Source organism: Lepisma saccharinum, chromosome 15 (assembly GCF_977018435.1).
Source record: "Lepisma saccharinum chromosome 15, izLepSacc3.1, whole genome shotgun sequence".
NCBI lineage: Eukaryota > Metazoa > Arthropoda > Insecta > Zygentoma > Lepismatidae > Lepisma > Lepisma saccharinum.
The window spans coordinates 55,716,058-55,742,882 of NC_139243.1; the positions used below are offsets into that span (position 1 = coordinate 55,716,058).

The following is a 26,825-nucleotide window of genomic DNA, read 5'->3' on the forward strand; positions in this document are numbered from 1 at the left end:
TTCTACTTTCTCTAGTTGTTTCCCTTCACATATTATATTCAGGGCTTCATTTTCCTTGTCCTCTTTAGTCACCCGCATGATCTTACTCTTTTCTATATTAATTTTCATGCCTTTCCTTTTAAGTTCTTCATACCATTCTTCCACTGCTTGCTGAAGTCTCTCAGGTGTATCTGATATCAGTACGATATCATCGGCATATAATAGTGCTTGGATATATACTGGCCTTAATCTCCACATACTGAAAGTATATATTAAAAATACGCCTTTTTCCCCTTATGTAACACTGCAGTGGTCGCGTGGATCACAATAATGATCCACTTGTAAATTTTCACGTGCTGCTGCAGTTTGGCAACACTCTTAACCTTGGCTTCCAATCTACCTTCCTGGAACAGTCCAGGGACTATGTTCGTTCATCCGTTATTTGCAATTTTTCCACTGTTTCTTTGTTATATAGCTCATAACTTCAGTGGAGCACAATAGTGATCCACGCGATCGTTGACGGGAGTGTTTCAGGGTACACGGAAAGAAAGGATTAGTTCCAGATACAAAATATATTTGGTTCCACAAAATTTCTTACGGTCAAACAAGGTTTTGTTTCACCTACAGAGTGACTGTTCACATAAACCATTTGGTTGAGTTCTCTTAACAAACATATGAGTTTGACGTTCGTTTTGTCCATTGAAACATTGTCCATTACATCGAAAGAAATATTTTATTCCGTGAACAAAAACAACGTGATACTCGTACTGGCAAGTGTGACAAGAGCAAACATGGCGGATCTGCGAACCCGTACGCTTCGAGTACCTTAAAGTCGTGGAGATTTGAAACACTAATACGTACATTTGCTGGTAAGTGTAACATTATTGATGTTAAATATAGGTAAAGTAGGAAATGTAAATCATAGAAATATATAAATACAGGCGTAGAAGTTCAATGCAAAATTTTGAGGTGGTTTTGTCTCGTATCTTAATTTGTAATTCTTATGCACGTGGAAAATATGTAATATCTGATCATGCTGAATATAAAATAGCTACAAAACATTACAAGTTGTGCAAGCGTGTTTTACGTTAACACAGGCACAATCGCTCAGTCAATATAGCATCTTGACTACCATACGTTCGACCTGTGTTCGATCCTCGGGTTAGATGATCTGGGCCAGGCATTTTCACAACAGTTAATATAATATTTATAACAATTTACCTTTTGATTGTAAGCTAATTACTGGCGTAGCAGTGCAACGTGTACCGTGTTGGTTTCTATCGTATATTGCACCTTTTTACATTATGGGGTCCGTTGTCTCACTGTACTCCATCGAGAATTACTTTGTGTTTTCTTTTAAACGACAGATTTCGACCATTTATGTAATATAAAATTGGTTCAAACATGCCGAAAACACATGTAGCTGAGACATTTAATCCCAAAATATGGTCAGTGTAGGTAACAACTTGCCATGGCGAAGTTGTTTCGCCAGTTTTTATGAGTAAAAACCGGTTGTGTGCTCACTCAAATAGCTAAAAAACACATCGAAAATTGCTATCAGCCCCATACCTAACCCTCCTAATGTAACAATGTAATATTATAACTGCTGTTGTGATATGTCGTGTTGGGTGCTACATTCACTTGCATGAAACTTTCAGGCTGTTCTGCTTCATGTTAAATTAACAGGTGTACTATTCTTCACAATAACTCATTTCTGCAGGCTAAAAGCAAGGGAACATGCAAAAAATATTTCATTTTCTTGAGAGGGTTCAGAGGGTTAAACACATTGTTATGTTAAAAAGGTCAAACAGCGTGAAATGAAGTTTTGAAATTTTTATTGCATTTTTATTCTTTTACTGATAATTTTCCACAAAATAAGTATTTTAATCTTGTGCGCATGAAAATGGTGCATCGTGATAGTATGCCATTATGTTCCCTGTGCCTACTCGGATATTTTAAGTTTTTGCAACAAAAATGGTTGATGTTCTACCTTCTTCCGTCCGTGATCTTAGCACCGAATTAAAATCAGAAGTAAGCGACATGAACACAGCTGAAGCAACGATAATACCTGGTAGCGCAGGGTTGCCAGGAGTGTAAAGAAAGGCATCAAATGCAAGAGAGGCACAAAATTATGTGAATAGCAGTTTCTGAATTTCTTCCATTTTGGGGGGGGGGTTGGCAAAGATGAAAGTCACTGGTATTACGAAAATGTATACACGTTCGGATACAAATGCAATTGTAAGGGGGTAAATTGTAAAAAAAATAATAATTAAAAAACACTTTGGCCCGAAAGTGTTATTTCCTTTGGTCTTCATAGTCAAGTTTGACAATTTGTTGTACCCTCCCACACACACACATACACATATACTACATAAAGGTGATGTCAGAAGTTTTAAACTTATGGAGTTATGGTAGTTAGAATGTATTCCAAAATGGTATGTTTCTTGTACAATGGAGCTGCATAATTTGTGCTTGAAATGTGTGAATCAAATCATAATAAAATAATACATTTATACATGAATAAAATGTAATTTGGGGAGAGGGGGAAGGCTAAGCCTAATCACTTAACCTACTCCTGTATATTCTCGATTAGCATTACTGAAGTTCAGAAATGTATTGGAGTGGAATCTGTAAATTAATATTTCCTTGTTTTCTGTATATCTTCTAGACAACCAATAAAATAGGTAGTCCTGGCTGGCCAAAGCAATGAACCATGTCCAGAGGTGATTGCCACAATACCTGGAGCATTAGGCAGTGCTACAGCAGAAACTGGGATGTACGTATATTAGTCAGCACTTATCTAATTTATTTGTAAGCAAATAAGTTGAAAGATTTATGAACAATTTAAACTGCTCAATACTTTGTACAAATCAAACATTTATGCTTTTCTGTTGTTGATTTGGTTTCTTATTATTTGGGTGCTACACACATCTATCTTTCCCAGGAGCTTCATTTTCTTATTTTTTGCTGGTGTATACAGTATTTCCATTGCTATTTCCTGACTATATTTTTATGATGTAATAGTTTCATAATGTTATCACATTGGTAAACAGTGGGACAGGGAGCGTTCTGTAGAATTTTTCCAAACTTCTTTTGAGGCCCAGGTAGAACGTTTGCTCAGATGCATGGAATGAGATGGGAACTATGCGTAAGTGTAACTCTGAGTAGAGGATATTACAAGCAAACTATATGTATGATCAATGTTTCAATCTTTCCATTATTAAACAAATTATATCTCAACAGGCAAAACTTTTTGATGCTCCCAGGTAATTACATAAATATTCATGAATAGTTGTACAGTGGACAAAATACCTTAATCGGAAACTACCAGCAGGCCTATATAATATTAAGTCTTTGTGTTTATCGAGAATATGATTTTTTTATTTTTTATTTCAAATTTTACTTGGATAAAATGTTGGGAATGAATTGCCTAAGTACCATATTGGAACCATATTTTCAGATTCAAAGCATGATGTTCATGCATCATTACCAATCATAAAGCATAAGATAAATAAGCACATATTTTTCCTATTCTATTTAACAACCGTAGAGAGAGACACACACACACACAGCGAGCGAGATAGAGAGAGAGAGAGTGAGTGTGTGAGTGAGTGAGTGAGTAACTTTAATTTCCCTCTCATGGATGGTATTGCACAAATCGTGTTAACTTTTAGAAAATGTAAAATATTGCATTTTACGTATTATTCAACCTTCCTTCTTACAACTTTGCAATTGCAAGCATTAACACATTTATTGCAATGTAAGTGTCTCACACAGAATGTGTGTGTGGGTGTGTGTGTGTGTGTGTGTGTGTGTTGTCTCCAAACTTTATGACAAGAAATATGTTCATTTGCTTGTAATAACTGTAAGTTATAAGAAAGAAGCTACAATGCAAGCAATATGTACAGTGTGATCAGTGGCGGCAATTGGGTTCCAAAACCAGGGGAGCAACTGGGAGGTCAAAGACAGTATGGATAAGGTTTAGCATAGTGCGGGGGCAAAAGTGATGGAAAGGGGGAGCAACTGCCCCCCCTAATCGCTGACACTGAGTGTGATATATAAGTATTCCCAAGCAAATTTTCCCCGAATGTGTTTATTCTTTGTTTTAGACAATGAGACATTCAAGGAACAAAATTGAAACAACATGCCAAACAAGCTGCTGACAAACACTGCAACCACCAGGTGAAAACCCAGCTTAAAAACACTCAGGGTGCAAGAGAAAAAAAATCAATGAAATAATCATGGTTAATTTGCCGAGTAACACTCGTACATCCACTGCACATACAAGCGGAAGAGGATAATTTGAAAACGGTTTTGGTTAAATAAATACAAAAAAAAGTTGCAAATTCCACATGGACTAACTGGGACTAGCCCTAACTGGGATTCGAACCACTGTCTATACTTTACAGAATGTTATTTTGACAATACATTCTGCAGCAAATATTTCTTTACCTGTAAGTTCAGAATGTTTTTCTACATGTTTGATGGTCATAGAATTTTATAATTCTAATTGATCTGATGAACCAACCAACCAGCTAACTCTGTTATTTATTATATGTTTCTTTCTTTCTTAGCAAATAACACCTTCCGTGAATCCACTGGAGAGCACTATCTGTTTCAAACAGTCGAGGATTTTTTTTAATTCCTATTTTGATGGATTGCCAGCTGAAAAAGTAACCAGACATGTTTCGATTCAGGAGGATATGGAACATTGAATCAATATTTACGTTAACAACTGTTGTACTTCATCCTTTGAATGTCTCCAGAAATCTAATACAGAAGAACTTTTTATATGTGAACAAAAAAGTTTTAATATGTAGTGTATGTGTGGGTATGAACACAAAAAATTCATGATACTTGATTATTCCTAATAAAAATATTATTGTTCCACATCAATATGTTTAATTGCTACATGTGCAAGAAGAATTTTGGTACTCTTAAATTGCTTGTGTGGTATGTTTTTTTTAAAGCATTGTGGCACCTATTTAACTGCTTGTGCTCATACGTGTAAAAGAAGTTTCTAAAATGCCTGCACGTTTCGCAGACATTTTGGAACACTAATATGTGCCTTAATTATTTCTCATGCATATATCAATGATGATATAATATTAAAATATTTTTTTAAATTGTAGTTCGACTACTTTTTACAGCAATTTAGTGCAACTGCTGTAACATTAAATCCCCCTGCGTTAATATTTTTTTGTATACTTGTGCACTGGAGTAGTGTAATGGTGGAAGAAAATCCAACTTTAAATATATTGAGAAACTTCATATCATTGAAGAAGTATTCATACATTTTTACCCTTTCTCTCTATCATTCATTGAATATTACGATTCATGTTAAAAATACAGAGGTTGCTCACACAGTGAACATCCCGCATAACAAACGTGTGCACATAGGCTAGAACTATTGTACAGTACATACTGTATTTTCTACAACTTATATTTTGGTAAATTCATAGCATTTTCAACATTCTTGCCTTGGTGGTGTGTTCTGTATTTCCTCTACTAGTTTTTTTATGATGTTTCCAGGTCTTGAACCTGGCTTGGGAACAGACTAAAATGATTCCTGTAGTAAACTGGTTTAACACAGTGTGCCACTTAATACATGCTGTCCTGGAATGGATTGCGTTCATTGTGTATGTATTGTGTGTGATGTGATAGGTCTGTGAGCTGATGACACTTTGTCATGTGCTTCGCAACTACTTGACTACTGCTGCTCCAAAACACATCATGAAATATCAACAAGCACAAGTTCACGCAAAAATAACCAAAACCACCCACCTTGCTAACATTTAATAACTTCCGACCACATGTTGGCTCTTTCCATTGCAAACAATCTCACCACTCTGCCTGTGTGACAAAGGGTGACCTGCATTTTATCTTTGAACACAACAATAGGGCTGATTTATATATTTTTCCCATATATCGAATGGTTTAACCCTAGAACACTAGTGTACGTAAAATTTACATGTGGTGTTCCCTCAATTCCCTTCCCTACCTCTCAGATACACGTCCCTCAACCTAGCAGTGCCTCGACCAGTCTGTCAGACATAAAGAATAGAATAGAATACTTTATTAGTCATTAGACAACATGATTGCAATAAGAAGAAGGTAAGTGCTGATCATCTTGATTTTGTGTGTTATGTTGTACAATGTATGTTAATTTTGCGTGGCTCTAGTAAAACGAGAAAAATCTTTCACATAATTTTGACATTCATAAATTCGACTTGGATAGTTAGATTTTGAAAAAAAGTTTAGAAGTATGCACTATTTTCTTGCAGGATTACAATATTGCATTCGTTCCTTATTTACAGTGTTATGAATATTTTTTTTTGTTTAATTTTCATTGTTTGAACTTTTCACCTTCATTCTTAATGTACATATTGGTTTGACAATCAAGACATTCTTTTAAAATATTATGTGTTTAATAAAACCATTCTTCTTTGTAGCTAATCAGTGGTGATTTATTCATTCTAGTTAACAGTGGTTAGAAGTCCAAAAACTAGAATTAATAAAACCATATTTATACTTTTAAAAATGAAAAATAAAACCCCAATATAAGGAATATACAAAAGTTGATTTTCAAAAGGAATCATCACACTGTTTTCATGATGTAGAGGTTGTGTTGAAAATAGATTGCTTCATGTAAGTAAAATTTATGTAGTGCTAGTTACACTGTAATATGGGAACATGCTAGTGTTCTAGGTTACACTGTAATATGGGAACGTGCTAGTGTTGTAGGGTTAATAATACTTTAAGGTACTATTTGTTGTCTATAATGTCAGTGTGAAGAAATGAAATATACCATATAGATTTTGTAGCTATGGTGAATATGCCTTTACGAAACATAATGCAAAAAATATAATGAAATTGCAATTTGTCTTTGCAACATTCACAAGGCAGTGTCTCAAAAATAAAGTTCCATTTTTTTAGTTAAATACAGAGCATTAAGTGTAGATTTCCTATGTCCATTGTAACCGGTGGTCTTGTTTAACATGTTGGTCCAGTCTGTAGGATGTCCGACTACCATACAGGACACCTGGTTTTGGTTATCAGGATATGTGATTTTGGGAGGAAATTTTTTGATCTGTCCTAGTACCGTATCACGCCGCAGACGTGAATCGAACCTAGGACCCGGGTATCATAAATAAATAAGCTAATCACGTTATAAAAAAAGGGTCCCGCTGAAACATTGAAAAAGAGCTTCTTAAAAGCTTATCGCGACAGCGTCCTTCAGCGGAGTTGGAAAAACTCCGCTGACATTGCATTAGAAATGAAATAAGGAATCAGCGTTCTTCCTCAGGATTGCCGTTGCGAGAGGACGCGATCGAAGCAACCGTCGTAACGGCCGATAGTTCGAATTTCACATAAATAGGTCGCGTGAGAAAATCTCAGTCTTAGTTGTCTTCCGTCAGATGAAGTAGTTATTACAAAAGAAATCCGTGTCTAGTTGTTTGCAGTTTACGCGAGAGAGCTCCACAGGCATCGTAAGTTCAGAAAAAGGAGAAAACGAACGTTCGGGAAGTTAAAATTATCGTTAGAATATCGGTCGGCGAAAGTACAGAGTTTGGAGCCCGGAGTTGCTCCCTCGTCCGTTTTTTTTCAGAGTAGGACCTCGTCGATCCAAGGACCAGCGGAGAAGAGATCGCCGTAGAACTCCAGGTAACGAACATTCCTTGTCTTTCCTTCCCCTGCCTGTTCAGTCAAAGGTAGTGTTTAAATATATGTCCGTGTGTTCTTATTTACGGGGCTAGTCCCCTTGTAGTTTAGTGTCGACGTGCTCTCCAGAGCTACCCCCTTCCTTTTACAACGTTCCTCTCGCCTAACAAGCGAGTGGCTAAAGGCTGTCATAGCCTATCTACGATCCCCGCTCTTAGACTTTATACGTGGTGGAGGTTTTGCGCGGCTTTTTTTTCATACATTTCCCCTCGCGAAATGCATGAACGAGATTATTGTTGTTATTTTTTTTAGCTTCTTTTCTAATATTGAGTAACTTTCCCTTTCTTTTTTGTTGTTCTTGTTCGACTTTTATTCCTTTTAGTATGTTTCATGTCGTTGAACGAGGTAGACGACCCTCTTAATCACACCTTTCGTTCTCTTCCCTTCCCGAACGAATTAGATGAGACGCTCGATCATCTCGCGATTCTAGCCGAAAACGCGGTCAGCTTTCGTCTTAATTTCATCAACTCCAATTCGCATCAACTCCAATTCGAAGCCCCATCTTGCTTAATCGTCACACGTGGGAGCGTCCCGCGAGTACCTTGGCTCGAGTCCCACAGCTCCGCCCGAGGATGGCTTTTTCCGGGTTTCTGAACCCGTTTATGCTTGACGACGTGCTGTTTAACGGCACGACCGGCGAGGACGTTCGCCGCTTCTTTGACCGTGTCGAGAGTCTCGCCACCCTTAACGATTGGGATACGCCGACGAAACTCAAAATGGTTCCGGCGCTGTTGGGGGTCCGGCGCTTCGTTTATTCGAAGCCTGGAAAACAGCGCAGGCAGGTAGGGTGTTTACCTACGATCAGCTAAAAACACAGCTGATTACGGAATTTACGGGCTCCGTAGACAAGTTGCAATTGGAGGATCAGATTAAAGCTCGCCTCCACAAGGACGGAGAAGCCGTCACGGACTACATCCGTGACAAACACCTAATGTTGTACCGACTCGATCCCGAGATGTCTCCCGCCACCCAAATTAAACACCTCACCTTAGGCCTTCAGCCAGAGTTTATCCGGGAGACATATAAAAAGGAATATGCTTCCGTCCCGGATTTTGTACAGGATCTAAAGGCTTTCGAGAAATTGCAATTTCTTATTCGGAAGCGCAAATTCCAAGATTTATTGTCGGAAGCGAACACCGACTCCCTCCTCGCCCAGCTGCGAGCGCCGCCTTACAGCGCGCACGTGAGACCGGAAGCGCCGGTGCTCTCTCCCGAGGTTACACGCTCACGCGAATCCCCAGGACTTGATCTCCAGGTGAAGGCCCTCCAAGCGCAACTCGACGCGCTCCAGCACAAACAGATGGCCACATCGAACCCGCAACCTGTCCCTAAAGAAACGGGCCTTGAAGATCAGCTGAAGAGTCTGACTCTTCGGCTGGATGAGCTATCCAGTCCGTCTCACGGCCAGCAGTCGCCGGGCGACGGAAGACGGAATGACTTCTACCGCCCCCGCAATAATTATCGCTGTCAGACAAACAGAAGATTCTATAATAATAATAATAGATCATTTTCTGGTCGCGGCCAAGGCCAATACCGTCCCCGGTCTAATAACTTCAATAGGTTTGACCGAAATGACCAACGCCAACAGTGGCGGCGTGGTAACTCGCGGTCCGCATCTCCCAGTTTTCAATCATCTGCGTCGCGACGCGGACGGGTGGAGCAAGGGGAACGCCGCGAAGGAGTCCGCTGTAACCGGTGTTCGTACCCCTATCACACTTCCGATGTATGTCAGGCCACCGATAGTGATTTAAACGGCCAGTAGCTACTTGGAGACGAGACGTCCAGGTAGCCCCCAAGATTAAATGTCTCTCCGTCAAGACTTTTCCCCACTCGGAGTTAATTTACGTCAGTGCAGAGCTGGACGGGCAATCACAGAAGTTCATTCTTGATACCGGATCTATGATTTCTGTAATTGGTGCGCAGGACGTTCCAGCCAGTGCGAAACGTTTCCAAATTCCCACTCTCATACAGGGTGTGTCCAACACACCCCTTGCGGTAAAGGAGATCGCGCTTTTGACGTTTTCCTTAGGTGGATATCAATTCCGACATCCCTTTCGCGTTCTTCCTCATTTTCAACAGGGTGATGCAGAATGGCGCGCCCCGTTTTGTGGAAATTATCGCCAGTGCATGTAAATTTACTAACTTCCTTTACGTGTGCCACCATACGGAACTATCTATAGACCCCCACGTCACGTGTTTGCAAAATTTAGTGGACATCAATTCCACCGAAGGATGTGCCATGGAGATCAAGTCTCACTCTGGCCCCGAACTCCGTAAAACCCGGTCACGCCACGGCATACTTGTTGCCGGTATTGGTAAATTCATTTCCTCCCAGCTTCTTAACGGTAAAATCCATACACGTCGCACTATTGAAGTACTTCCCGGTCGCACTGTTTTCTTGAATTACAGTCAATTTGACCAACTCATTTTTGACGATGAAATTATGCACACTCGCCCTATGGCCGACGCGTACATAGAACCCCGACCTGTTAAAATGTTTACGGACGAGTCTGTTAACTTTACGGGCCTGGTTTTTCCGGACTGGACTGACATGACGCTGGCGCTACAGCAGTTGAATAATTCCCTCAATCGCGATATTCCACTCCATGACGTTTTAGTTTCCAACCTCCCAGTTACAGTTTTTATTTTAATTTTTTTGGAATGCAGCGTTAACAGGATATTTCCTGTATTTCTGTTATCGAACCCGGAACCAACCGGTTTCTTCCGACTAAATTCCGTGGTAACCATCTACGTGCAAGTCGCGATCCCTGTTTTGCGTTTCGCTTACAGTTTTTAGGTTTTAAACCCCTTTTATATATTTATAAGTTTATAGACCCCCATCATGACTGAACAGGTATCACCTCCTTTGTTTTTACTAACTTATCTCTCCTACACGCTAACCTATGTTCGTGCCACCTCGCAACCCACTGAGGCCCGGATTTATTCATGGACTTTCACGGGCGGATCCGGCGCCCCATGAAGGATGGGATTCCAGACTTCCAGAGTGCTCCAGGAGGCTGTGACCTCCCCTTACGTCACGGCCAGAAGACTATCCAGGACTACTACAAAAGAGGCCTCCCCTCTTACAGGACAAAAGTGCATCGTTCAACCCTCTCCAGGGCTCATCATGCTAGCGTCGTGTTCCTGGGCCGCAATCGCCGGAACTTGTCCAGAATTAGCAAGCCCCAGTGGTTGTTCGTGCCTGCACTCACCAGGACCACCGAATGGATTCCCCCGTTCCAGAACAGTAGCAGCCAGATGACCCCCCCCCAAGTGTCATCCGTTCGTCCCAGCGACACCCCCCCCCCAGGAACGTCCCAGGTGTGTGGCTAACACCTTCTCACAGTGGCTTGTAACCAGATATCACCAGCGGCCCCACCCCTACTCTTCAGGTTCCCGAGCCAAGGAGGACCCAGCGCCATCGGAACCCCCCTCCTGAGTCCTTAATTTCGTGACCAGCAACGCCCAGTGTCCCCACATCAGTTCACCAATGTGCTAACGTCACACTTCAGGATTCACGTGGCCGCCGCTGTCCGTCTGTCCACTCCAGGACCCCCCCCTCGTCGAGTGTTCACAATTTGGACCCAGTGCCCATCTCCGCACCACATCTCTCCTCCAAGTGCGTCGTCCAGTGCTCCACTTCGACCCCAGTGGACAGCACCTACTTTTGCAGTCAACAGTGTTACCCCCCTCCCCTTTTTCCAGATTGCCAAGATTCTTCATACATGTTCTTGGGTTCGACACCTGATCCAGGCTTGCCCAACATACATCGCGCGCGTTCGTGTGTTCGGGTCTCCTCATCGACCTTCGACCTTCATACGGCCACTTCTTGGTGGACCTCCGAACGCTCACTCATGCGTTCACTCACGCCGTATACCGAAATCTGTGAAAATGGACGCTCTACCAGTGCCGTTTTCGCGTGTCTGTTCCTCCTGGACTCCCACTGTACGCGAGCCAGAACTTTCTTCCAGGAATAGCCTTTCGGTGACGTTATCCGGACTTATAGGATAACCTTCGTTCCAGTTTCCAGGATCTCAGCTGTGCGTGTGTCGTGTGTGTGTGTGTCGCGTCGTCGTGTGCTCATGTGTTCGACTCCCGTCGCCGGATCTGCAAGAACAGTTCGCCGATCTCCATTACCAATGAACGCTCGCCATCGCGATTGCTAATGGAGTATCCTTCAGCTGTGCATAAAGAACGCTAACTAAGTGTCTTTTTTTCTGTTTCCCTCTGACTATATGTCAAAAACACAAACTTGCAGTGTACCATCGGGAAACAGTTTTTTTTCACACCGGCAGAAAGACTTGAACAATTTGAACGTAAATTTCTGCCACTAATGTTAATACTTTTCAAATTCTGTGTATCAAATCAAAAGACATTGATTTTTTGGGAAGCAAATCATCCCATGTACATATATTAAATATTTCAATTTCACCTTCCTTGTGTAAGATAGTTAAAAATATCATTGCTTGTGAACCCTTCAGGTCTCTACTTTTGTATCTTATTGCATGATTTTTTTCTTGGGTATTGATACCAAGTTTTTTTTTAGTTTTTTTTTAGGTGATATAGACATTCCCCCGTTAATGGGGTAAAAACAATCTCCGTGTTTTCCGAACAATGCGCAATGGAATTACCCTTGCCCAGGAATCAAGGATACCTTTTATCTTCCGTGTTACAGTGCTTTCGTGTGCTCCGGTGTCAAGTGCTTCAGCGTGTGCTGAGTGACATGTGATAAATAAGTTCGTCGTCAGCGCTGACACGATAGATTGCTCTGTCAGCGCCACCGGAGAGTCATAAGACGCACGCCGTCAGTCTCGCGAACCGCAAATCGGTTCAGTATGTACCCCAGCAGTTTAGAATTAGGTTCTGCATGATATGATGTTGTGTTTATTTTTTGGTTCTATACCCATTCTTGCCTTTTTGTATGTTCTTTGGTTTTTATTCAAATATACTTTCTTCTATCCTTGACTGGACAGGATGGGTAGCCGCGACATTTTTTTTTTAATTTAGGCAGCAGGTCTACACACGAAATTAACTTCCCTCCAGGATGAATAGTCGCGCCCATTTTTTTTATTTTTAAGCAGCAGGTTTTCAAAAAATTAACTTCCCTACGTGAACCTAATTTTTTGCCCCAGAGCGGTGTGCCGTATCACGCCGCAGACGTGAATCGAACCTAGGACCCGGGTATCATAAATAAATAAGCTAATCACGTTATAAAAAAAGGGTCCCGCTGAAACATTGAAAAAGAGCTTCTTAAAAGCTTATCGCGACAGCGTCCTTCAGCGGAGTTGGAAAAACTCCGCTGACATTGCATTAGAAATGAAATAAGGAATCAGCGTTCTTCCTCAGGATTGCCGTTGCGAGAGGACGCGATCGAAGCAACCGTCGTAACGGCCGATAGTTCGAATTTCACATAAATAGGTCGCGTGAGAAAATCTCAGTCTTAGTTGTCTTCCGTCAGATGAAGTAGTTATTACAAAAGAAATCCGTGTCTAGTTGTTTGCAGTTTACGCGAGAGAGCTCCACAGGCATCGTAAGTTCAGAAAAAGGAGAAAACGAACGTTCGGGAAGTTAAAATTATCGTTAGAATATCGGTCGGCGAAAGTACAGAGTTTGGAGCCCGGAGTTGCTCCCTCGTCCGTTTTTTTTCAGAGTAGGACCTCGTCGATCCAAGGACCAGCGGAGAAGAGATCGCCGTAGAACTCCAGGTAACGAACATTCCTTGTCTTTCCTTCCCCTGCCTGTTCAGTCAAAGGTAGTGTTTAAATATATGTCCGTGTGTTCTTATTTACGGGGCTAGTCCCCTTGTAGTTTAGTGTCGACGTGCTCTCCAGAGCTACCCCCTTCCTTTTACAACGTTCCTCTCGCCTAACAAGCGAGTGGCTAAAGGCTGTCATAGCCTATCTACGATCCCCGCTCTTAGACTTTATACGGTACAAGCAGCTATGGCACACATCCACCCTCATATCACTGGGGGTGTAAAGGAAGCTCCAGCATGGTTCTGATCACATCTCCACTTTTGAAGATAAAAAGGAAATATATGGGGGCCATCCATGCCCCCTTTGCACCAGCATGCCGCTGTAATTAACAGGGAATTACTTTACTTCAGGATGGAAATAAATCATTGAAGACTGGTGAAGGAGGGGGAAAACTTAATTCACACGAATACATATGTGTGTGAGAGAATTATTATGATATATATATATATATATATATATATATATATATATATATATATGTGTGTGTGTGTGTGTGTGTGTGTGTGTGTGTGTGTGTTTATATATAGTCATAGTTTATGTTAAAAAGCAGAGTGTAAAATCCTGGGGATGGGGGAATTTCAACCCACCAACAATTTTGTCCTACGAAAATCCAGTTGGTGTAGGAAATGGTTTGCTACTTTATAAATACCGGATATGTATAAGTATGTATGTATTATTATCTACGTATGTGTATATACACACAAACATACACATCAGGTATTCATAAACTAACAAACCAGTTCGTTTACCAATTGGATTTTTGCAGGACAAAATTGTTTGTGGGGGGAAATATCCCCCTGTCCCCAAGATTTCACGCTTTTTAATATTTTTAATAATAATAATTCCAACAAAATAACCTTTACTGCCAACAAGTTGATTTGGTTGATGGTACCAAGCATCTTGTTCAGAGAACTGGACCCAATTAGATACAACAAACAAATGATTTGGTTGGATGAACAAGATTAAGTCAATCAAATAATTTTGTACTCTGAACCTTCACGTTTTGCTCGCGTATAACAAACAAGGGATTTGGTTGCTGTAACTAGGATTTGTTGCAGCCAACCAGACTTTTTTCTCAGTGTACGTAGTATTTCTACATACAATAATTTGTCGAGTTGTTCTCATAAGTTCACTTTATGCACAGATAGGCTAATCGGGACTGAGCCTACAGTTTAAAGTGGGATCCAAACCACTATTATCCATCCCAGCTAACTTTAGAGCAGAGCCGCGCATATCGGCAGAGAAGGAGGAGGAAAAGCGAGTGGTGAAAGCTTAGTGTTGCCAACCGTACGGTCCTAACCGTACATGTACGGAAATTTCATGGCATGTACGGACGTACGGTCCAGACCTTATTCCGTACGCTAAATTCACGGCTTGTCTAAATTTGCTCTTGCAGTTTTATCCCTAATATTTCCCTAAGAAATCCTTAAACCAATCGTACGGACCTAGAGACAAAAATACGGTCTGTTTGCCATGTGCATTCGGTATTATCCTTTTCAAAAGTTTGCAACGCTGCATAGGAAATCGGGAAACTCCCGTCGCCCATTACACAATCCCGTTTCTCTCACTGTTCATTGGTGGAGCCGTCTCGCGTCACTACTTGCGCAGAGACTTGTGCTCGCTCGCCTGGTCTACAGTTAGCTGGTACGGAGTTTATGTCCTTCTTCCGGGTATCGAACCCGAGACCCATTGATTACAATGGTACGTCGATACCACTACGGCATCGGGGAGTTTCTGTATACAATAAGTACGTGTCTTTAAAATATGTTATAAATGGGGAACGGATTTTAAGGTGTAGCACCTTTCCAAAATTATATAGTCGGCCCCTTGGCGGAGTGGTTAGCACATCGCGCTACGACGCCAGGGGTCCCGGGTTCGAATCCCGGCCTGGGCATGGATATTTGTGAGTGTCCATTCAACAATTTCATCATGTCATCACTTATCCCCATCTTCGCAAATTAGCCAAAAGTGGCACAAAAAGCGAAGTAAAATAAAGCAAATCAATCAATGAACCAAAATTATATAAGTGAGGTGTTTCCATAACGGTCGTTTGAGATATGTATTTTAGGACATGAAATCACACTTTGTTGCACCTTTTTCGGACCTTTTCGTGAGATTAGCACGTTTATCCAGTTTTTACCACCTCTTTAATAATTCAACACCCATTTCCTTCCTTTTCTTTCATGTTTTGTTAAAAAATTGGACAGAAAAAATATCTATTTTCATTCTTCTTGAACAGCTACAGGGGATGGAGAAAAATATGGAAACACCACGAAGAAAAGCCGGAATGCTGTAGATAATAAGGCGCCCAGCTTTCAAAACGGCCTGCAGTCTCCGAGGAATAGACAAATACAAGAAAGTCATGGATGATGGATAATAGGATTTTGCATCTAATGTTAGATGCAAAACATGATCACAATCCTTCTGTCTCTGTCACTCGGTGTACATTTCCGTCCACGCAGGTGTTTATCTGATGATGTCTTTCCGGTGTTCAAAGCAAATACTGTTTGTAACAGTATTATACTCCCCTCACCGAAAAAAAAGGGCTTACCCAGGTAAGTCTGTGAGTCCAATGTCCTGGTGAGGTTTGCCTGAAAATAAAATTAAACACTAACACCGTCCACTTCACTGACTTTATACTTTCCGGAATAAGTCTCTCCGAATGTTCCTCACTGCATCCTGTGATCTCTGGAACCGGTGACATCCTAATTCATCGTCGTGAAGTCCATTTCCAAGTGTGGGCAGTTTGACATCCATGGCAAGGACGTCCTCTTCCAGGCTGCTTCCTTCTTGTGAGGTTCTGAGACCGAACCTCTTCCCATCCACTCCTAGGGTAGGAGTAATATCCAGCACGTGAATTCGCGGCACTTCTCTGCTTAATTACTACAGAAAGTGCAAACACTCGCGAGTAAATATGTGCCTCCGAATAAAAAGAAACTTTTAACTAATGGAGATTTCAATTAGAACTGTCCCTTTAAAGAAACTATTTATAAGGGATGCGGCAAAGGAGATAAGACTGGTTTGTTATGGTCTACCCAGCCGTTTCCCCCGAAGCTCCATGGGGTGTGTCTGGGTCAGCTGACCGTTCTTCCCGGCGCCTTTCGCTTCCACCAGAAACTGTACGTCACGCTTCGGGCATCTTTTCACCTGGTTGTTCACTGCTAATGCGATGGAATCCAAGTTTTCTGACCACTTGCTGTTGCCGTGCAAAACTTTGCTATCGCTCTCTTAACTGTCTCAATTGCTGCTTCTGCAAGATCTGTTTGTGGTCGGTATGGAGTAATGTAAACGGGTTTGCAGTTGATAGTCTTGAGTACTTGACGTAACAGGCAGCTACGATACACACTTCGATTTTCACTGGTAAATATCGATGGGAAGCCGTAAAGGTGACAATATTTCAATAACGCGTTGCAAATTGTCCTAGCTGTCACTGTTGTCAAAGGTGCCAAAAATATGTCTCGTGAAAGAATCTTCAATGAGAAATACGTAGCGATAACGCCCCCTAGAACTGGTCGGAAATGGTCCAAACAAATCTCCATACAATTTCACTCCTTGGCGTGGCTGATTGCGACTTCTCACGAATCCCATCTTTTTACAAGAATCTGGATTGTATCTCAAACAGGTGAGTCATGATCTGCAGTAATCTCTAACATCAGAGTAGACATTTTTCCACGTAAACTGTTCCAAAATCTTGAACAGAGTCTTAGCTGCCCCTGGATGTGCGGCGTAAACTTCGTCATGGGATATTCGCAGCACTTCCGGTTTCAAGGAATCCGGTGTCCAAATCTTTTGCTGCTGTCCAAACACGGGAAACATGCCCTTCCCTTCTTCTATGTTTCTGTAGAGAATCCCATCTTCATCCAGATAAGAAGTGCTCAGATGAAAATCGAGAACTTTCCTGTTCAATTTCTCATCCAATTGAACTTCCTCTCCCTTAAGGCACGCAATTAACGAAGACAAATATGGGTCCTTCTGTTGCTCTCTTGCCCATAATCGCTTATCTTCCAAGTTTATATTGCCGGTTGTTATTTCATTTACTTCGAACTTCTTTGCATTAGGTTCTATTGCTGATTGAGTGCAACTGTTGATTTCGCCACGAGACTCAGGTGTTACATCACCAAGGAGTTCAACAGAAGCCGTGTCAGGGTTGTCTCTCAAAAGACGCTTGAAGAAAACAGAGCAATACAATTCTTCATCTTCGCTGTTCCTTCCATCATCATCCGAAGTAGCAAGTGACATTACATCCTGCTTAATGTCCACTAAGGTTACTTTCTCTCGTTCCGTTCCCTGCGCAGCCGAAGTACCGGGACTCGAACCAGAGTCCTCTCTTCCCAGACAAGTAGCCTTCTTTCTCTTCCTTTTTTCCTGGAACTTACTGAACTTCACATTCACATCCTTTTCGAATTAGTGGTGATATTTATATCCACCATCCGGGCGTTCAAAACGGAAATAACCTTCATCCTTCAGGTCACTAATCGGAATATGATCTACTTTTCCTCTTGCTTTCCTCGGCGGTAACCTTTTCTTTCTCTTGACTTTTTCGGTTCTGGGGGTTTGCAACACTTCTCTTCTACGTGAATGACAGTGGAAGACAGGGGGTTACTAGTTTTCTTCTCTTTCTTCCCAATTGTATCAAACGGAATAATATCGTCCTTTTCATTCAGAAAAGCCCAACCGTTCAACGCAGGTGCAATTAAAATCTTCGCCCTCGCCATAAAACTTCTACCGGCGATCAAGTCATTCTGGGGATTCTCCAAAACAAAGAATTTCTCTCGGACCCGTTGACCATAGAAAGTTACATTAAAAAAGACGTGTCCCACAGTTGTTGTTTTCCCTTCAGCTAACTGTACATTCAGCTTGCTATGACGTAATTTCGCCACCTTTTCTTCCAATTTCCGAAATAAAGACAAGCTCATGCACGATATATTAGCGCCGGTATCCATATACATATGGATCTGAATTCCATTTATTTCTCCAAAAACGAAAGGTTCCTGAATTTTACTATTTGACATCTTTATTGTCGAATTACAGGCGCGTCTCACTGGCGCCCTGTCCATGATGTTCTTTTGACTCTTAAACATTATCTTTCTTTGCAACTTTGTGAAAACGTGCCAGATGTGCGGTTGATTGACAAACGTAACACTTGCGTTCTTTGCCAGACATTCTTGGGTGGTCAGTAGTCGCTTTTGTCTCCCTCGAAACAGCAGGGGGTTCCTTCCCTAACCTAGAATATTTCCCAGGGTCGAGCACACATAACAGATCATCCCCCGCAGCGCTACTCGCCCCTCTAACGGCCACCATTCCCTCGGACTGAGGAGGTGTGGCGCCTCTCAAGGCAAAGTTAATGATTTCCTGTTCTGTTTCATAATGACGAAACGTAGCGTTTTCCAACATCTCTCCCTGTAACTTCAAAGCATACTCGTGAAGATCTTTCATGCTGTTAAAATTCTCACATCTTAATCTCTCACGATACACAGGGTTACATTTACGCCGAATAAAATTAACCTTCTCTTCGACTGTAGCGGTGGATTTTGCCCTCTCGAACCATCTATCTATCTTGCGAATATAGACTGCCAATGACTCGCTCTTTAGCTGAAAGCGAGAATCCAAGAATCGCTCTAATTCTCGTTCGTGATCCAACCCATGAAAATTCTTGAGCAACAAATCCCTGAATTGCACATATCCTTCAAACGGGCTTGCAAAATGAAATAAATCCTTCGCTTCTCCTTTTAACGCTAACGGAAGGTGATAAAGCAATAATTCCTCTTCATTTAAGCCCAAAAGATCCCTGTATGCATCCAGTTCATCCAAAAAGCTATAAACTTCCATCCCTTTTGTTTCCCCATTAAAAGTCGGTAACTGTACTCTAATGTCGTCTGGAAGAATCCTCGGCCTGTTTGTTACTGTAGCATTGTTTTCTGTACCCATTGTTCGCGTCGAACTCGTTTCCCCAGTAGCGGACGACAACGTAGACTGAGCCCTTGTCAGCATTTCGACCCTTTTACAGCAAACCTTTATTCAGTTTCCCTTTCTTTGCCTGCGTCCTTTCACACAAAAAATCCAAGGACGAGCCCCCAATAATTCTCTGTTCCGCAACACTCCACCCTTCCCGGGCAACTTCTGGCAGGAAAAACCCAAATAAACAACTAAATAGGCTCGTTAGTCCTGGGTTCCCATCCCGTTCCTCGCCAGAGCGCTCGGAACCAAAGAATCAATCACAGGCAAGAACTTACTGAAATTAATGTTGCAGGGTGATTGCTGAAAACTCGCAGAAATGGGCTTTATACATTTATTTACAATTTAACAAAACAAGGCTCGGGTTCTTCCAATAATTCTCTAAGTTACATTATTTACATTCCTCTAACGTGAGCCCCACGGCAGAACTGCCAAGTGGAAAGCTGAGCATCGGCAGAACTGCCTCGGGATGCTTTTTCTCAAGGGAGGCCACTGGAGCCCGAAGATCGCTCTCCCTTCTGCTATCCAGTTCAAAAAACACACTCTCCCTGTCCTCTGCCACAGGCCATATTTATACTTCCTCCCGCGTCGCATGGGGGAGGGCTGAAAGTTCAAACCTTATTGGCTCTTATAACTACACAGAACCATGGAAGAAACCCAAGCATACAAAATCATACACAATCACAAAAAGAAACAAAAAAACAAAACAAATGCTGTTTGTAACACCGGACACACTCTAATGTCATCATGATCTTGGATAGAGTCCCTCTCGATACGCCAAATAACATGGCTACTTTGGTAACAGAGGCGGACACCAACAATTTGCCCTCTTTGAAACACTGTCAGCTTGGACATGATTCAGTATCAACTGCACTGCACGCTATCTACAGCGCAACTATCGAATCCTACCAGGCCGACAGGGTCCCATCTCACGGCGCAAAACAAAAGAATGTCGCACCGCGTCCAATTTCAAGTGGAAAAAGTGCTTCCATATGCGTGTTTCGATATTTTTGTTCATCGCCTGTACATAAAATCCTATAGTCTCATTTTGTAGAGCAGAAAAAGAGCTATACACTTGTATAATATAAATTATACCATGTTTACCATAAACTATATTTGCTACAGTGTTGAATACAGTGTTAATGTAACTGGTTTAGACCTGAGTTGAGTTGGTGTTTTAAGTCCACTTTATGCACCGATAGGCTAATCGGGACTGGACCTACAGTTTAAAGTGGGATCCGAACCACTATGTACCTCCTCCGGGTATTGGACCTGAATACCTGTGCCTTGTGCCGCCACAGGGTATCGAACCCGGGACTCCTTGATTACAAGGCAAAAACTCAAAAGGAATGCCCCTAAGCGGAAGCTTCCCCCATCACACTTTATTCATTCATATCATTTTCACTCAATTTTCTAGTTCAGGACTTTTCAGGACAGACAATCACAAACATCCACTTCGGAGCCGGGAGTCGAACCTCTGGTATTGCAGCGCAGTGTGCTAATCACTCTTCTACGGAGGTCGACTCGCTATCGGGGAGGCCTGTATGGTCCTTGTAACTTACTTTCTGATCCTCCCTCGTATATACACTTCACACTTTTCAGAAACCCCGAATGAAATAATAGTGATGGACAATCTTTCTTCAAATACACCTGTCACATTTCCGCAACCAATAATACAACTTTCGATCAGAACACTGGCGTACGCAGGATTTTTTTCTGGGGGGTGGTGGAACTGTAATTGTGAATAGTACATAGCTGCTTTCTACGGGGGATACGCAATAACATATTTCGTATTTTTAGAACTTTCCACTCTCAAAAATGACAATTGGAGGTTATTTAAAGCGGAAGGGGGTCGCATTTACCCCTCTGCATTTTACAGAGTTATTTACTGCTTTTATTTGAAAGTGCTGATTTTCTCGAAATTTCGGAGGAGACTGTAGCCCCATCAGCTCCCCTGTACGTACGCCAGTGGTCAGAATATACATCCTTCTAAACAATGATTTCTTAAAGGCAAGTCATACAGACACTGAAGAATGTCATTCATGCGGACAACGAAGAATGAATTCAGTCAGAGAATAGAGAATGTAATTCACGCAGCGACTGAAGAATTTAATTCACTTAGAGAATGGGGAATGTAATTCACTCAGAGCATGAAGAATGTTACTCACGCAAAGAATGAAGCATGTAATTGACGTAGAGAATGTAGAGTGTAACTTATGCTTAGAATAAAGAGCATAAGCCCCCCCCCAAAATGTAATTCATGCAGAGAATGATGAAATCAATTCACGGAGAGAATGAATGTATGTCGTGTATAAAACGAAGAATGTTATTCATGCAGAGAACTAAGAATCAATTCATGCCAAAACGCACATTGTTTTCACCGGCATCAGTGTTACTTACCCACAAGACTAGTAACCATCTTGTACGTGGAGAACATGCTGTACTGAACTTCATTCCAGTTGAAGCGATATCTTGTGAACAGATAAGCAACGGCCAATTCACCTGAAAAATACAAGAAAATAAAAACTAGAATGTGGTTTCATAATCTTAAAGTTTAATTTTGTATCGATGATTACGGCGGGAAATGGCATTAAACATTGGTTTTAAATGTTGTCTCTACAGAATGCTGGTATAATGTATTATTATCTGTCATTACCATCAAGCTTGAAACAATGAAACATCAGGTTTCTCACTTAGTGTTACGTGAGTAATCGTGTTTTGAGAATAAAGGTACTTTTAGCAGCTTCTACGTCTAGGGCACTTACTTAAACAAGAGCCGAGGCCGCTTGGCAGTCTTCGGTACTTGGTTGATTTCGGAATTCTTCCATTCGAGTTGTGTAGCGACAAGCCCAGTAGCTACAAAATGTGGCGCCCTCTTCAGGATTTTGATTTGACGTCCCTCCGCACTACCAAGCCCCGACATTTTATTTACGTCCTTAGATGTATTAGGTTGTATTAAAAGAACAGCCACGACATTAGGCAGATGGCAGAAGTTGGCGCTGTTGCCACGTCGGAGCACAACCCCGTGTGTTCAGAAGTTTAAGAGAATTAAAGATCTCATTGTAGAGTTGGTCTTTGTAATCCATGTGATAGAGTGCAACACACATATCTTTGCCGTTGCGCAGATCACAATTTTCGTTTTGTCTCCCTCGCTCTCAGCATCACGTGTTTTACCCTGCTCGCCAACCTTCGCCATTGTTGCCAATTGTCATTCCATTACTGGACATACTCGCGCAAACAGCATTGACAACAATTGAATAGCGCTCCAGGTCGCGGTTCACAGCGTTCGAAGAGACGGTAATGTGGCAATATAGCATGACGCAGTGGTTGCTTCCTTTATGCAGTGCATGTTTATTGGCTAGCTGGTAACTAGTGTTGCTAACTGTATTAATGAAGCAGTAATTATATCACGGAAGAAGAAAGGCAAAGGGGCGGTGAGTTTTGTTGGATTGGAAGCACCATATTTTTATTTTAAGTATTTGACTGGTTTGACGTTGTGTGCGTGTATTGCGTGTGTGTATGTGTTTGGTTAGTGAACGTTAAATTCCATAATGCCTCCAGTACTATTGGTCATATTTCATTACTTTAGAATTGCTCAAACGAAATAACTTATGTGGATGCATGAGAATTTCAACTCTCGGCTCGGCACGTGTTCTTGTAGAAATTGCATGACGGAAGATGTTATTTTTGCTTCTAATGCGATGCATATTGCTTTCTTTGTTAAAATTGGCATGCTTTGATGGATGGCAAGTTTATAACAAAGGAAAAAGCAGCGCCGCTTATTGTCTCGTGGCAATATATGATACCATTATGAGACCAGTGGTGACGTATGGTTGTGAAAACTGGGTATCGGAAAAGCACCCTGAACAAAGATCCTCGATCTTTGAAAGTGACATTTGAAAGTACACACGAGCCCTTCAAATAAAACCTTGCATGGATAGGACATAGAAAAATGCAGCAAAACAGAGTAACGAAAAAAATAACCTCGTGGCAACCAATCACAAGGCCAAAAGGAAGGCCAAAAATTAAATGGATAGACGATGCACTGGAAGATCTGAAAACAATGAGGATAAAGAATTGGAAAAGATGTTCCCAAGATGGAAGAGAGCGGATGAAAATCATACAGAGTTGTAGAGCCGAATGAAGAAGAACGTTACTTAAATATTCCTTTGCATTTCTATTTTTAAACAAGTTTAGCATTTAAAAATATTTCAGTCGTCTTAGTGTCGAAAGATATTCTTCCAGGAGTGTTTTAACAGAATATAAGCCTATACAAGCAAATTAAGTGAAAAAGAGATCGAAATTAATAATTAAAACAAATATTAGCGTGTGCACTCTGTTCTCAGTAGCAAAATATGTAATTTAGAATTATTGAATTCTGACTTCTGATTGGATGAAAACATTTAGTTATATACTTACACATTATTCAAAGTTAAAGTTTAAAAAAAAAAAAATCCGACTGACATCTCAGAAAGAAAAATGATTAGAATTTATATTTTCTTGCTTTGAATGAGTCAAGATAGTCAATTATGTATTAACATTGACTATTTTGCAATTTGTTTTGTAAAAGACAAAACTCAGAGATTGGTTAACATCTTCTGACCCATTCCCGAAAGAATAAGCTTTGAGTGGCACCCTCTATGTTTGGCGCTCTAGGCTTCAGCCCCTCTCGAATAGCCTACAAGAGGATAAGAAAGAATAAGCGAATAAGCATGCAATAAACTTTTTTACTATTTTAATTGTGGGAAAAAAATAACATGAATATCGAAAATAATAACGTCGGTTTTTTTACAAAACGAAACGCGAGAAATTCAGGTCCCTATTTGTCGAGCAAGTTTTGTAATGTAAAATTCGACAACAGGTGGCACTGCAAAATTCTATTATTTTTATTATGGAAACTAGCATGTGTTCATAATGAAAATTTGTACTTCTTCATAAAAAAGCTGTAAATGTATATAACTTATTACGTCATTAGTTAGAACCCTATAATTGAATCAACAAATTTGATTTATTTGATCGTAGTTTTTTACTATCCCAAGTGAAAACACATGACAATGTATTTTTCTCTAACCAATGCTAGTCTCAGTAAAGCACGCTGTTTTAAAGTTTTTTCTGAATTGTACAAATGAAATTGTTGGTTGGTTTGAGTCCCGATGTGACATGTTTTTTTTTCTATCCGGTACGTTCATCAAATCTTTTGATCCCGATTGATTGATTGATTTGTTTTAATTTACTCCGCCTTTCTGCCACTTTGCCACTTTTGTCTAATCGTGAAAATAACGAAGGGACACTTTTCAAAGAACATCCAGACTGGTATTCGAACCTGGGACTCCTGTCGTCGATATGGACAAATTTGAATTCACACTTTTGCATATCATTTTGTGGTGATGATTTATCAAGATACAGTGTCTAAAAGTCTACAAGAAAAAGTGAAGCGTGTTGGTGGGTGATACTGTGATGATTTAAGAACGAGTAGCATTAGCTGGAATATGGGAACTTGCTTAAAATTACAGTAAGCACAACACACAAAGAACTACAGTTGCTATTTTTTATGCGACATTTGAACATTACAGCTAAGAAGTTAATGATGAAAAGGTTCCTGGACCGAATTGAAATACTTTACAGATAAAAAGGTTCTTTACGGTCCAGAACCCATTTACGCTTGCTGATTTTCTCTCCTGGACCGGAATTGAATTTATTTATAATTCATGTATTTGTAATCAGTTCGCATGCCATTTACATGATAAATTCCAACATGTGGCGTCTATACACTGAGTTTATCCGATTGTATGAGTGTACTGTTACTCTCTTAACGTTAGGAAGATTGGGTAATATGGTCCATGTTAACTTCCGGATTTCAAGAAAGCAACAAGAATATCCACCGTCAGCGTGTTGTGGACTTCCAAGGCCGCCGTTTGGAAAGGGAAAAGTTGCAGGCAACGCACGATTATACACGGTCCTGCACGTGTTCACAGCGACACAGATTTAGAGCAAAGCGCTTTCCACGAACTGCGGCGAAAGGGATTTTTTTTCTTATTTCCTATATTTTTTACAATGTTACAGCTATGTCCCACTTTATCCCCCCTCCATGTTTTTTTTAACGGAAATTTCATTTTTTTATTTCTAATGTAGCTTATCCGTATCGTACGAGAAATTTACTTATCTGAGGGGGGAGGGGCACAGGCCCACACTTTTTTTGAATCATTAAAATTCAAGAAACCATTTTATTATTGAATCACTGCTTTCTCTGTTAATTATACATGTGCAGTTATTTATCTAATATATAAAAATGGATGTGCTTGTTCCAGCATAACTCTCGAACGCCTGGAGCGATTTCAACCAAACTTGGTACGCGTATCACTTGCAATCTCGAAAGAAATACTGTGGGGTAAGACACCCCTGGCACCTCTAGGAGTGGGGGTGGGAGGGGGTTGACATGCAAAAATAATCGAAAACGACCGATATTAGTATGGAATCCATAATTTTCGAGGTCGATAAGTTGAATAGTGACACTCCCAATGCCGTTCAACTCCAAGACACCGTTGGCACCCCTAGGGGTGGGGGTGGGAAGGGGTGGAATGTAAAACGACCGATATTATTGTGAAAACCATAGTTTCCGGAGTTGCTAAGATGAAGAGTGAAACTCACAATGCCGTTCAACTCCAAGTTCATTTTACACTATAGTTAGAATTCATTATTTTCCTGTCTAATAGAAGATTGGGATAAATCCACTTTATGCACAGAAAGGCTAATCGGGACTGAACCTACAGTTTTAAGTGGGATCCGGACAGCTATGTGCCTCCACCGGGTATCGAACCCTGCACCCCTTGATTACAAGGCGAAGACGCTACCACTGAGATATAGATGAGGCCCCATTGTTATAGAACTGTCAAGCAGTGATATTGTGACTGTCTTCTACATTCAAGAATAACAGTATTTACTTTACTTCTGTTGTACACAAGTTTATAAAATTAACAGGGAACCATTGGGATTAAGAACGCTGTATCAATGTCGATATTTGATTTAAGTTGTTGATTTCGTTTCGCTTTTGCTTTGTAAGAGGCTTGATTTAAAATGTCTTGTGTCGAAAGGTGCAAATGAGTTTGTATTGTATGATTTAAAGTGAAATAATATTTATGAAGTTTGAGTTGTGTCGTTTAATTCTTGCAACGTAAGTAAAACAACATTTTTTGAAAACAACATTATTTGAAACCAGTTGAGCGCTGAAGACTGAGGACAATTTAATTTTAAAATTACGTTATAGTCTGCTCATCCTTCGCGTACTGTATATATTCAGTGTAATACAGTAAAACCTCGTTAATCCGGACCCCGATAAGCCGAACTTCGCTTAATCCGGACAGGCAAAAGGGAAAGAAAGCAGAATGCAAGGTTTTAAATGTGGCTAGAAATCAA

The 26,825-nt window shown here is 40.9% G+C and overlaps 1 protein-coding gene and 1 long non-coding RNA gene across 2 annotated transcripts in view; one reads left to right on the plus strand and one right to left on the minus strand.

The window, feature by feature from the left end:
* The window catches only part of LOC145999711 (putative peptidoglycan muropeptide transporter SLC46), a 292,794-nt gene that overhangs the window by 65,238 nt on the left and 200,731 nt on the right, over positions 1-26,825 (minus strand). Inside the window, exon 2 of the mRNA XM_083136992.1 lies at positions 21,813-21,914. Within this exon, the coding sequence (XP_082993118.1) occupies positions 21,813-21,914 (102 nt within the window). The remainder of the gene's footprint in view (positions 1-21,812; positions 21,915-26,825) is intronic.
* LOC145999485 (uncharacterized) lies at positions 2,712-4,871 on the plus strand. The gene is made up of 2 exons (XR_014443397.1): positions 2,712-2,755; positions 4,554-4,871. It is a non-coding gene; the product is annotated as an uncharacterized LOC145999485 (long non-coding RNA).